Source organism: Erpetoichthys calabaricus, chromosome 9, assembly GCF_900747795.2.
Source record: "Erpetoichthys calabaricus chromosome 9, fErpCal1.3, whole genome shotgun sequence".
Classification (NCBI taxonomy): domain Eukaryota; kingdom Metazoa; phylum Chordata; class Cladistia; order Polypteriformes; family Polypteridae; genus Erpetoichthys; species Erpetoichthys calabaricus.
In genome coordinates, this window is record NC_041402.2 from 67621055 (window position 1) to 67635543 (window position 14489).

Consider the following 14489-nt stretch of genomic DNA (forward strand, 5'->3'; position numbering starts at 1 on the left):
ACACATTTTAGGTAAATGAAATTTGGTTTAAAATAAGTTTTCATTTTGTGATGTCAGATCTGGTTTAGTCCTAATAATGTGAAGAAAGGTTTTTGTGTAAAATGAATTTGGTGCACTGACAAAGCTAACCTCTCTTGTTATTCTAATACTGACTTCAAAATATAAGACCTTTATAATATCTGCCATGCACAAATTATATTTGATCACTGAAACTTACAGCCTATTCCATCGCACATACACAGAACTTTATAGAGTAGGAGTACTTGTAGGAGTGCCCACTCCCTGAATGGTGACCAGACATAGAGGCTGTTTGATGCAACGAAAGTCAATAACCACCTCCTTGGTTTTGCTGATGTTAAGTTGCAGACATTTTTTTTTTTGCACCAAGAAACAAAGCTCTCAACCCAACTCCTATACTCTGTGTCATTCCCCCGTCATCTGAGAATTTCTGCAAGTGACATGACCTGGTGTTATATTTGTAGTTGGAGGTGTACAGAGTGAAGAGAAAAGGAGATTGGACTGTTACTTGTGGTACTCCAGTGTTGTTCATATCTGTATCAGAAAAACAGTCCTTGAGTCTCACATGCTGTGGTCTGCCTGACAGATGGTCCATTATCCAGGACGCCATAGGCTCATCCACCTGTACATCTCTGAGCTTACCCCTTAACAGGGATGGCTGGATATTACTGAAGGCACTGGAGAAATGAAAAAAACATAATCCTCACAGCACTGCCAGCTTTGCCTAGATGAGAATACATATTGTGGAGCAAAAATATAATTGCATCTTCCACTCCAATGTTGGTCTGACAGGCAAACAGCCGTTAGTCTAGGCCGGGGGTCCCCATCTCCAGTCCTGGAGGGCCCCAGTGGCTGCTGGTTTTCATTCTAACCCTTTTCTTAATTACTGACCTGTTTCTGCTCCTAATTGTCTTCTTTTGAATTTATTTTATTTGACTTGCTCTTGAAGACTCAAACCCCTTAATTAGCAGCCAAACAATAATGAGCTACACAATGAAACAAAACATGAGCAGCAAACTGTGTCGATCATACAATAGCAGTGCTCTTAGAAAAGAGAAAATCAACAATTTCAAAAATGTATGCGATTGCACAATGGGAGCAGCAACAAGCCATGGAATTAAAGAACGAGTTTAATTAACAACAAGAATCAGCACCTCATTAAGAAGCTGGTTGAAGTAAAATTGGTTGGAGTTTGAGGCCCTGACTTAGTTGCTCTTCTGTTAGCTCACACACTTCACATTTCATTTCTGTTTAGGTGCCATTTAAGGAAAGAAATGAAGCAATTCAGAGGAAAGATGAAGGAATTCAGGGGAACATATCGTTAAAAAACAATTAAAATTAATTCAAAAGAAGTTATTAGCAGCAAAAACAGTGCACTAATTAAGAAAAGGGTTAGAATGAAAACCAGCAGCCACTGAGGCCCTTCAGGACTGGAGTTGGGGACCCCTGGTCTAGGTGATCTACCACAAGAGGACAGATATAGTTTAGGAAAGGCCATTCAAAGGATGTTAGTTTTCTAGATACTGTATTTCATTCTACTTCCACTCACTCTGCAAAAAATTAAGCTTGGTTCCAACTACATCATATGCTACAAAATATCAGATTGGGTCCTGCAATGCTAATGTGGCAATAAACACCCCTAACTTATATCACTGATATAGTACATCCAGAATGCCTACAATAATCACTTGTCAGTTGTACAAACAAAATGAGTTTGATAATTGGCCTCATGAGTCTCATTAAACAGTAAAGTAAATTGGAATGAAAGTACAGGTCAGATAATACCTAAAGCATCAATTTTTTTATATTATTAACATGCCTCTTATTATTTTTTACTTATTCTGCTTTTCATTTTGCTTTATTGAATTTGCCATTGAGTGCCTTTTTTGGATTAAGGACTGTGTACATATTAAAAGGGATGACTCATTTTGTGCCTAGACACTTCCTCCGTGATCATTTTACTCCCTCAGTCAACAATAATATTTATATACTGTATACTATATACATATCCATCTTACTAACCGAAAGTTGTAAACCGGATATGGACGCAGGGAGCTGGGCGCATCGAGGCGCACGCGCACTGCAGCGCATCGAGGCGCACGCGCACTGCCGCACTGCTAACCGAAGGTTGTAAACCGGATATGGGCGCATCGAGGCGCACGCGCACTGCCGCAGTGCAGCGCATCGAGGCGCACCGCACTGCCGCACTGCTACAAGCCCGCCACAGAGAAAACAAAAAAGGTTGTAAACCGGATATGGACGCAGGGAGCTGGGCGCATCGAGGCGCACGCGCACTGCAGCGCATCGAGGCGCACGCGCACTGCCGCACTGCTAACCGTAGGTTGTAAACCGGATATGGGCGCATCGAGGCGCACCGCACTGCTACAAGCCCGCCACAGAGAAAATAAAAAAGGTTGTAAACCGGATATAGACGCAGGGTGCTGGGCGCGTCGAGGAGCACTCGCACTGCCGCACTGCAACGAGCCCACCACAGAGAAAACAAAAATGAGAGGGTTCAGTGCATATGTGAATCACATTACAGTATTACAGTACGGAATCCCCAGACGTCCAAACTACACGGCGTAAACCGCATATGGACACAGGGCGCAGGGCTGAACTTGCTGTGCTCCACTCTGCCAGCAGTCGGTGTCAGCAGAGGCAACGGAATCACGTCTCCACAAAACGAGACCGCTTTACTACAGATTTGTGTATGTAATTAAATGACATTTCCCCAGATGCACCCACCCTCCATGATATGTCATCCATCCAGATATCGGACGGAACAGAAACTGATGGCCATTCTTGGATATCCGATTCGCTGGCGAATCGCGGGCTTACTAGTACATATATATTACACTGTAGGTTATAAAATTTGATTTTTCCACTTGTACAACACCATTGCAGGTGGTTCACCAGTACATTTCAATACACAACAATATGGGCATTTACCATTCAAGGATGCTATAAGAATTTCTTAGACTTGTAACATTACATCTTGCCTGAAGAAGGGACCTGAGTTGCCTCGAAAGTTTGTATATTGTAATCTTTTTAGTTTTTTTTGTGTATATGTACCATCACCAACCACAAGTCTGTTCCCTTTGGGATTTCTTAATGTAAACAGCATTACCAACCGCAATTGCAAGTCTTTTGTGTGTATATAGCAGCTGCAACTGTATTGGTCATTGGATTTTATTTTGTGTATATTTAGCCACAGATTTTTATATTTATTTCATCTGGTGTTTTTTGTATATCTAGTACACATTTATGTTTTCTTGTTTTATTAGTACAGTTTTAAGATAATTTGGTCACATCAGATAAGTGACAGAATGTACATGATCAAAATATTTGGTGTAACTAGTTTTGAGACTGATCAAGATCAATAGTAGTAATAGGTTCATGAACATCAAAGTGACCTCCACATAAAGCTCCTAAAAAGCACATTCTTTTAGCGGTACCAAGAATGGGCCCTTTTAATTAGAATCTCAGATAATGAATGGAAGTCAGTCTTTGACAAGACATATTCCTCATTAGTTTGTACAAAGTATGGTGTAATTCAGCTAAAATTGTTAATTACATATAATAATATATCATTGCTTCAAATTCTCTGTCTGAATAAGAGGTAAGTACAATTTAAAACTGAGTGTACTTTTTCCATATAGCACTCATCCACCATATTCATTTGTAATTAAAAGCTTCAAATCACCAAGGGCCTCATGTAATAATAGCACATACACACAAAAATGTTGTGTATGCCCATTTCCATGCACACTTCGAGATGTATAAAAACTAAACTTTGTGTAAACCAGGAGTCTGCAACCTTCACTATCAAAAGAGCCATTTTGCCCCCTCTTCCTCCAAAGAAAAATAGTCTGGAGCCGCAAAACATAACACAGCTTATAAACTTTTAAAAGTTTTAATCTGATTTTAGATTTTACATGTTACAACCACGGAGTACAACAAACAGAAGTGCAGTGTGCATGTGTAGGCCTACTTTGAAATAAATTAAACTGAACTATGCAGGCCTATTTGAGTCGATAGATAGATAGATAGATAGATAGATAGATAGATAGATAGATAGATAGATAGATAGATAGATAGATAGATAGATAGATAGATAGATAGATAGATAGATAGATAGATAGATAGATACTTTATTAATCCCAATGGGAAATTCACATTCTTCAGCAGCAGCATACTGATAGTCATACACGGAGCTGTTGAAAAGGCTGCCACACCTGTGTAAAATTAAAATAAAAACTAGCCCACTTTAATATAAATAAAACATTTAGCTGTAGCTTAGCAGCTTTAAAAAAGTAAACATAAAATTCCATTTCAGCGTGTTCTCATCCTCTTCAGGTTTCCCTCTCAGCCAGCAATCAACTGAAGCACCTGAACATACAAAAAAACCTACATCAGCTCCGGATCTGAAATGAATGGGTTTTTTTTTCTGAAAAATAATAGCCTATTCAATGCTATTGTTGTCACCTGTTTAATGTGACTTCTGTTTCTGAAGTTTGCTGCAGATCATCTCTATGTCGGGGCTGTACGATGTGACTTTGACCTTCACACAGGACTGCAGGCTCTCTTGTGTGAGGCGGGAGTGATATTTGGACTTTATGAAGTTCATGCTTGAGAAAATTTGCTCACATAAGTATGTTGAGCCAAAGATGGACAGGACTCCAAATGCATATTTTTTCATGTTCATATACGTTTCGGGAATGGTACTCCATGTGTCGAAAACAAGTTTGTCGGGCTTGGGGAGGTTTTCAATATCACTCCATTTGTGCTCTTTAGCGAGAGTAGCCTTCTGACAGGAGACTTCTTCACGATCCGCTGTCAGGCATTTGAACTTGGACACCCAAAAATCTTTATCCGCTATGTCGGCCAGTTCAATTTCTAGATCGGGCTTACTTACTCCTGTGAATGCGGATGTGTTCAGCAGGGATGGGTCGATGTCCAGGGGTGTGACAGAGAAGGAGAGAGTGTTTTTTTCCTTTCTGAACTCACTGAATCTTTCGCTAAATGCAGCTTGCATTGCAATAATTGTACAGTGGAAATAATCACAATTTATGTGATTGTTCGCTTCTTTGAACTCTCTCAGGGAGGGGAAGTGAGAGAGCGTACCTTTCTGTACATCTCTGGCAAACACTGTCATCTTGCGCTCAAACACCAAAACATCCTCCAGCATCTGCAGGGCCTTGCTTCCCTTTCCTTGGAGATTTTTATTCAGCGTGTTTAAGTGACTTGTCATATCCACCATGAAGTGCAACTTTACCAGCCAGTCGAGGTCTCCCAGCTCAGGATAGCTGAGGCCTTTGCTTTCCAAGAAGGTTCTCACATGCTCCAGACAGGTAGCGAAGCGTTTCAGCACCTCTCCCCTGGACAGCCACCGGACTCTGCTGTGCCAGCAGGAGATCCAAATATGCGCTGTTGACTTCTTCTAACATTTGAACAGAACTGTCGGTGGTTTAACCTGTTTGCAATTATTTTGTTCACTATCTTGATAACGAGGTTCATCACTTCCACACATTAAGGGGGGAATGTTTGAGCACACAGTGCTTCTTGGTGGAGGATGCAGTGAAACGTCATCAGCTCTCTATCCAGTGACTTTTGAAGTAAATTCACAAAGCCCTTCAGTGCTCCTCTCATGCTGGGTGCCCCTTCAGTAGACACTGACACCAGGTGAGTGGTGTTTATTCCTTTGGCTTTTAGACAACTCACAACAGCGTCACAAATGTCCTGTCCCCGCGTTTGGCCCTTTAGCAGTATGAGTTCAATCTGTTCTTCTGGCGGCCCATCAAAGTTCACATATCTGCATAACAGTGCTGTCTGCTCAATATCATTTACATCACTTGACTCATCACAGGCAATTGAAAATGCTTGAGCTGAATTGATGTCATCAATTTGCTTACTGGTGATGTTTGTTGCCATTTTAATGGTCCTGTCCTTGACGGTCTTTGCAGAGAGAGGCATTTCTCTAATTTTCTGACCAATTTCCCGTTTGTTTTTAAAGTCAGAGAATAGATGCTCTGATATTTTTATGAACGATTCTTTCATGTATTCTCCGTCTGTGAACGGCTTACCCCTCCTTACGATCTCTTGAGCTGCCACAAAACTAGCAGCTGTAGTTGACTGTGGAGAAGTGATCCACTTTTTGAAAGTATGTTTGCTCTGTTCAGCTTTCCGTTGCAGTTCCGAAATTGCTCTCTTTCGCTCATCTTCACTTGGGTATTTTTCAGTGAATGCTGAGTGCTTGTTTCGAAAATGTCTTTCAAGGTTACATTTTTTGTTGTTCGATAATTTATCGCCACATATTAAGCACACTGGTAAGCCAGCGTCATTGGCGGTGAAGGCAAATGCTTCTGTCCACGCAGAATTAAACTCTCTATTATCTTCTGAGATTTTTCTTTTTTGGGATTTATTCATGGTTAGTGCAGGGGTCACACACTCCAGAAGCTGCCTGCTGGTAAAGGCAAGGGCTATAGACTTAGATGTGACGCATATTTTAGTTGACAAATTATAAATAAATAAATTTAAAAAAAAATTAGATGTTAAAGTGTATAACAGTAGTAGTAGTAAATAAACATATATATATATATCCATCCATCCATCCATTTTCCAACCCGCTGAATCCGAACACAGGGTCACAGGAGCTTGCCGGAGCCAATCCCAGCCAACACAGGGCAGGAACCAATCCCGGGCAGGGTGTCAACCCACCGCAGGACACACACAAACACACCAAGCACACACTAGGGCCAATTTAGAATCGCCAATGCACCTAACCTGCATGTCTTTGGACTGTGGGAGGAAACCGGAGTGCCCGGAGGAAACCCACGCAGACACGGGGAGAACATGCAAATTCCACACAGGGAGGACCCTGGAAGCGAACCTGGGTCTCCTAACTACGAGGCAGAAGCGCTACCCACTGCGCCACCGTGCCGCCACATATATATAAATTATATATTTTAAATTAAGAAATTGCCATTATTCATTTTCATGTTTTTTTTTTGTAAAGGCCAAAGGGAGCCACTACAAGGAGGCTGAAGAGCCGCATGCGGCTCCAGAGCCGTGGGTTGCCAACCCCTGGTGTAAACCATGAATATTTTCATGGTAGCCTCACACCATACGTACGCACTTTTCTGCTCAGTTTTGCAAACTGCCGGCGCCCGGCATTGAAGTTTCTATGTCATTTCCCTTCTTTTTCATATTCACATCCATGATGGATGATTTATCAAATACACCAATATTAACTGCATATTATTTAGAAATTGAATTCACTGGATGGTAATCATTCTGCAAAAATATAATGTGCATGGACTGGCCAAACTATTCCAACTACCATAACTGCTTTAGCATTGTTAGAAGACATCGCAAGTGGAAGAATTAGAAGAGAGGATGTATTTATAGATGATGATGACTGGCTTCTAAGTTGATGTCGATTTCCAACAACTATCCTCTTGGAACTTTTTGCTGAACTGGTGCCAGCTTCACAAAGACAGACTTTGAGGAATTATGCTCTACCCGCTCCTTTGCAAGTTATGTCCACTCTCAGGTTTTTAGTCACAAGAGTTTTTCAATGTGAACTTGCTGACCGATCAGGTATTTCACAATCAACACTGAGTTATGACATGCCAGCTGTATAGGATGGTATTATCCGCTTGTCATCCATATATATAAGATTTCCTTACACTGTGGTTGAACTGAGAAACTTCAAAACACAATATGAGGTTTTCCAAATGTAAATCAGAGTGGTCTATTACACACACAATGCTATTACAATAGCGCTGGACAGGTTGGACAAGCCAAGGATGAATCACCAAAAGAATGAGCTGACACTGCATCATCTATAGTGGGAGAGCCTATAAAAACAGCAACTCTGCAATGTCGCAAGTGCTTTTTTCCAACTAGTGTGGCAAAAGGCAAGCAGTCCTTCAGAGAATTAATTTGCTTATGGGAATAGAAAGCATTTCTAGTCTATTAAAATGCTGCGCTATAGTCCACAGGAAGTGCATCGCATTGTTCAAGCATGTAGCGTGCTGCATAATGTGGCACACAATTGTGCCTTGACCCACCTGACCTTGACCCACCAAATGATCTGCCAAATCGGACAGCATTACAACTTTGTTAGGAAGTAATTATCAGAATGTAAAAACAGGTAATCAGATGCAGCATTTATTTTTTAACCAATTTGTTTAATTTGTGGTCAATATCACATAGCACAGCCTTTATATTTATTAGTTTATTGGCCACATCTTACAGCATCCACTATTACAATTTGTGACTCCAGCACAGCGTGTATCAGCACACAGCCAGATGATTGCCCAGCATTTTCCAAGGCAGAGGTATGAGTGCAGCCAGCGTCTGAAGATGTGGTGGGCACAGCAGCACCTGGAGTCATGTTCTCAGCACGGAGGTCAGCTTTAATAATATTTTCTGAATCAGAATAAACAGATGGTGGGCTGCGATTTGCCTTTTCATGTCGACTTTGATATCTGGCCACTTTTTATTTCTGGCACTGTGCGACTTTCTGAACTTGAACTTTAGAGTGTCTCTACCACTCTGTATTACTCGATCAACTTCTTTGTGTTGCTTATACCACTGCTTAAGCCAATAGTATGTTTTTCCTTGCCTCCACTTCGCACTTGTAGCAATTCTTTTTTTTTCCACATGCTTTTGCCATTGTCTTTTAACAAAACACTGACCGGAAGGGACTATTTATATTGATTTGCATATTTAAATATTCAATATTCTGGGAGGAATCGGGGTGGAGCTGAGGCGTGTGCACATGCATTAACTTTCACATTCATTGGGATTTATAAAGGGTAAGTACGTGAAACTTGGTGTATGCACAGTTTTATGCATCTGGATTTTTTTGTGCATACGCACATTTTTGGGTTGTCTGTATGCCATGTTTTAGTATGAATTCTACGCCATGCCGTTATACATGAGGCCCCAAGAATAAAAAAAATAACATTCAAAAATTAATTTGTTGTAAAAGTTGTTAACCTAATTAATAAGATTTGCTCTAACAGGTAGCTGTCTGAAGTTTTCTTCTGCCCTAAGTCAAACCCACCATGTAAAGAACTCTTCCAAAAGAATTTAATTTGCTCCTTTTGGACTTTCGATAAAAGCACATTTTTGTTTCTGTGGGCACTCTACTCAAAAGTTTTTGCAGGCAACAATCAATGCTGGGAATAACTACTCAAAGTTACAGAATGCCAGCATTGTGCTTTCAGAACATTATAATTATGCAAATCACTGCGAACACTGAAACATTCAGATTAATAATATCATTAAAAATGATACTATGATTGCATAGTATCATAATTTTCATCTGTTTAAACTTACATGGGTTGAGAAAACTCTGGTGCTTCGTCATTGACATTAGACATACGTATACGGATGGTCGCAGTTCCAGTCTTCGGGATCTCTCCCTTGTCCACCGCCATAATGACAAATTCATAAAGATGATTAGGCCTTTCATAGTCAAGTTGTTTGGCTGGGAAGATAGTTCCATGAGAGGAGATACTAAAATCAGGACTCAGAGTGTAATAGACAATCTCAGCATTTGGACCAGAGTCACAGTCATTGGCTGACACTGAAAGAAAAAGATATAAAATGATTCCTAAGTGTGCATAATAATAAAATACATTTCAAAAATGTTGGTAAATAAAAGTATGTTTTAAAATATAATACAATGGTTTCTCTAGTAAAGATGTTAGTGCATTTACAAACCTGAATATTAACAAAACAAAAGAAACTGAATCTGAAAACAAAGAACAGTGATGAGCACAACAATCAAGCTCTTATTTGCATATGTTTTTGCAAAACTAGTACTAAAAGAAGTTTTGCAGGTAATTTCACAATTGTAAAATGCAAAACTCAATAAAAAAAGAATTTCTGAAGGTATTAAAAGTGTTTTGGAGTAGAAAACAAGGAATTCTACTCCCTAAAGCCTCATTCACACTTCACCTTTTTACCCATGTTCTTTTCTGCAGCTGTGTAATGCCTGTAATCTGTCACACACATGATGGTAAAAACCATCAAAGTTAGCTATCTTAAATCTTTCCTTGGTTCTTAACTAAAGTACTGAAACCTGCGATTATAATTAATGAATGTGGGGCACACTACCCTGTGGATTGACTGTGTTGAGAGTCAATATGGAGGATGTGATGCTGCCAGTCTAGACAAGCTGATCTCTTGGTTAGGAAGTCCAAAGTCTAATTGCAGAGGGTTGTGCAATTGTGTAGTCCTAAAATGAGACGTTTGTGGTCAGCTTTTACACTACAATAGTGCTGAGCTGTAATCTATAACAGTTTTTATTATCCAGGAGGTATGAAGTCAAAGGGGTATAGAATCTTCTGTGGACCGGCTATTATAATATGCAAACTGAAGGTGATCATGATTGTCTGGAATATTCTGTTTAATGTGTCCTAGCACAAGTATCTCAAAGCATTTCATCATGGTTGGAGTGACTGCCACTAGTCTGTAGTCAATGAGACAGTCCACTTTTGTTTCCTTAAGCAAAAGGATAATTGTCCTTTTTAAGCAGTACGACCACAGATTCTCTCAGCAAAATACTAAAGATGTTGTCCTTACCTGAGAAATCTCATTGGTTCTAGATTGGGAAAATTAATCTAGATATTCATTGTATTGATTAAATAAAAGTTACTGTTTGTGTTGTGCTGGTGCTGTCCACTTAACCATGTGTATTGATAAAGTGCTTTCTGATTTACACTTCTAAACAGAGTGAGACTTTTATTTTCTAAATCTTCCAAATCAAAAAAATAAAAGAAGCACCAAACATTGTTTTTCTTTTAGAGTCTACTCTATACACTACAACCCAAAAAAAGAACTGAAAATGTAACTGTAAAAAAATGTCTTCGGTCATTAAGAAATACCAAGGCCAAGGCACTATAAATAGGAGTGGAAATTGATCGTTATTGAAATTATGATGAGCATGGAATGATTCAAAATTAAATAACCTTAAATGTCTACATAAACTGCTGCTCTTCAGAAGCACTCTATTTTTTTGTTAATAAATAATTGAAAATATAATAGTGAAAGAATAATCTTATATTACTCTCCAGGCAGGACAGAAAAGTGCCAGTGTCAGAATGTTTTCTGATAGAATGCATGTTATAAAAATATATAATTAACCTTCTGGTCTCCCTAGTTGTGACTAAGCAAAAACATTTTCCTCAGCTTTCCCATGGGGTAGGTAACCTGATTTCCAACATACAAAACCTGCTCTGCCCCCAGTTTTCATTGATGGTGAAGATGTGGAGGTGGTGAGGACGTACCTCGGGTGCATCTGAATGACAAGCTTGGGTGGAGTACCAACATGGAGACAATATACAAGAAGGGTCAGAGTCACCTCTAATACCTGAGAAGGTTGAGGTCATTTGATGTATGCAGGCCTCTCTCACATGTTTTCTATCAGTCTGTAGTGGCCTGCATAATTTTATGCAGAAATATGCTGAGGAAATGGTATTAGTGCAGGCGATGCCAACAAACTAAATAAACTGATTAAAAATGCAGTTTTAATTATGAGTCAAGCTTGAATTACTGGAGAAAGTGGTAGAACAGAGGTCACTCAAAAAGCTGCTGACTATCCTGGACAATGACATTCACCCCATGTATGAACTTTTGGCTAAACAGAAAAGCACATTAAGTAATAGATTATTAACATTTTGTTGTTCCTACCCTCAGCCATCAGGCTGTATAATGTGACAACCCTTGGCCAAGGTAGTATTGCTCACTATTTGCTGAATGGTGCTGAGCTGGTCTAGCAAACATCTTAACAAACAATGATGCAATAGACTGTGCCAATCATATCCTGTACTGTTGAAGTATGTGCAATTCTAATCATTTTACATTTAGTATACCTACACTTTGTTAATCTACTGCGAATAATCTTTGGGCTTAATAAAGTTTTTTTATCTATCTGTCTGTCTGTCTATCTATCTATCCTTTCTGTCTGCTGTCTCTGTTGATAACTCTGGTCTGTGGTGGGCGTGACTGCTGGTTGTCAGTTGGTTTCCTTTGTGGAGTTCCCTGTGTGAGTTTTCTTGGTACTTTATATTTTTTTTCCCCTGACTCTCCTTTATTTTATAGAGCTATTATTACTTATATGTTATTTGTCTAAGACTGTTTTTGTTTCTGAACTTTATTGTACAAGTCGGGCATGGCTGCGGATGCTGCTGCCAAAGCCAATAGCAACGTGCTGAGCAAGGCCTCTTGGACGTCACCCACAAAATTTTGAACATCTGTTAAAAAAAACAAAAAAGAAAAACACGTGGTAGTGGACCTAACGATATCTGTTGAAGCTTGTGTAGTTAAGGTGGCAAAAAGAGTTAGCTGCAAGAATGTGCGATCTGCCTCATGGATGAATAAAACAGTTGTGGTGTTCTTAAATGATGAAACTTTGGTGCATTATCTGGTACAGGAGGGGCTGGTGTTAAACAGATCGCTAGTTACAGTGCTGTCTTTGTCAACTCCAGCTAAACGAGTTATTGTGTCTAATGTACCAACACTTTACAAAAAAACTAAGAATTATTAAATGAACTTCAGAGATATGGCAAATTAATCTCAGAACTGATTATGATTCCTTTAGGATGCTGATGTCCTGATTTAAAGCATGTCGTTTCATTCAGGAGACAGGTGTACATGTTATTAAATAACATACACAAAGAGCTTGATGTTGCCTTGAAATTCAAAGTAGACGGTTGCGATTGTATAGAGTATGTCTCTACGGAGTCAATAAAGTCCCTTATGTGTGGACAGACATGGCATAAAGCAACAACTGAAAGTGCGGTGAGACAACAGATAACTCAGATATGGTGAGAATGTCAGGTGAGCACAGAGAACTCATTAATAGAGCATCAGATGAGGAAGAGAACAATTCTTTGACTAGTAAATCAGAAATTGAGGACAAATTGACTTATGATTCCAATGAGATGACTGGAGATCAAGGTGTACAGAAAGTAGAAGAAACTGTTACAGTAAGACTGGGACACGAAACAGAGTAGGGCACACTGACTGTGCAGCTGCTAACTGAAGAAATGACAGAAGAGACAGGGGGTGAAGAACAAAATAGTGATCAGGGCTTAGTAAAGCCAGCGACAAGGAAGAAAAAAGACAAATCTATAAGTAGTGGACTGACAAAAAAGAGTAACAAGACAAAAAAGTTTAGGTACTGCTGCCACTGGGCAATGAATCTGATGCATCCATCAGAATGGATCTGCCATCTCACACACATTTACACCAGGGGTATAGTACTGAGAACGTATTGCAATTTCTGAAGTTAGTAAAGTTAATAGTTAATATAAGCAAATTATAATACTCCTTACAACCACAATGCTACTTTCCGTATGGTTAATTTAATTTTACTGACTGCTATTATTTCTTCTTGCCCAATGCCTTTTAATTTTCTGGGCACTTGAAATGTGAATGGTTTCAGTGACTCAGTTAAAAGACCAGCATTTTTGAGTATTTAGCTCAAAAAATGATTAATATCACTTTTCTTTAAGAAACACACACTGAAGTCACAAACTAATCAGAATGGCACAGGGAGTGTGCAGGTATGGCATATTTTAGTCATTGGCTCTCAGTGCTGGGGTCACTATTCTGTTTTCGAAAAGTTTTGTGCTGAACTCTGTTGTTTCGAATGAATCAAGGCTACTAAGGGTAGAAGCAAACATTGGAGAGAAGAAGTTGGTATTGGTGAATGTGTATGCCTCTAATACAGGGACAGAGAGACTCCACTGCTTTTCTATTTTACTTGATGTGCTAGTGCAGTGTAAGGATGAGAAACTCGTGTTTGTTGAAGGGGACATTAACTGCACTGAGAATACATAACTGGACAGGAATGGTACTGGAGCCACACCCATAGTCAGTCAAAGCAATCATGTCTGGAGTTATGAAGAATAATTTTATTGACATTCAGAGAGTATTGCATCCAGGTGTTAGGCAGTATATGTGGGTGAAGGACTCTGCAGAGCGGCTCTCTATTGCCAGACTTGACAGATTTTACATTCAGTAACATCATATGAACCTCATTGCTAACTGCTCCATTTTTCCAACTGGCTTTCCTGATCACTCTCTTGTATCTCTTCATATTCCTGCTCATTTTTCACATTCTGCTAAGTCTAACTGGCACTTAAATGCCAACCTGCTGAAAGACTGACTCACACTTCATCAAAAGTTTTGGTTATTTCTGGAACCGATATAGACACACAAAACAAAATTTCTCTTCTCTGCACCAATGGAGGAATATTTCTAAAATTGAGATTCAGGTACTGTGCCATTGATACACAGAAGAGACCACTAGAAATAGCTGGGGCCTCATGTATAAACGGTGCGTATGCACAAAATTGTTGCATACGCCCGTTTCCACACTCACATTGCGATGTATAAAACCTAAACTTGGCGTAAACCCACGCACATTTTCACGCCAGCTAAAGGCTTGC

The 14489-nt window shown here is 39.6% G+C and overlaps 1 protein-coding gene across 2 annotated transcripts in view; it reads right to left on the minus strand.

Moving 5' to 3' along the window:
* Window positions 1-14489, minus strand: part of si:ch211-186j3.6 (neural-cadherin) — a 631675-nt gene that overhangs the window by 375703 nt on the left and 241483 nt on the right. For both annotated transcript variants that reach the window (XM_051932159.1, XM_028809678.2), the window contains exon 6: window positions 9367-9616. In XM_051932159.1, the coding sequence (XP_051788119.1) occupies window positions 9367-9616 (250 nt within the window). The remainder of the gene's footprint in view (window positions 1-9366; window positions 9617-14489) is intronic.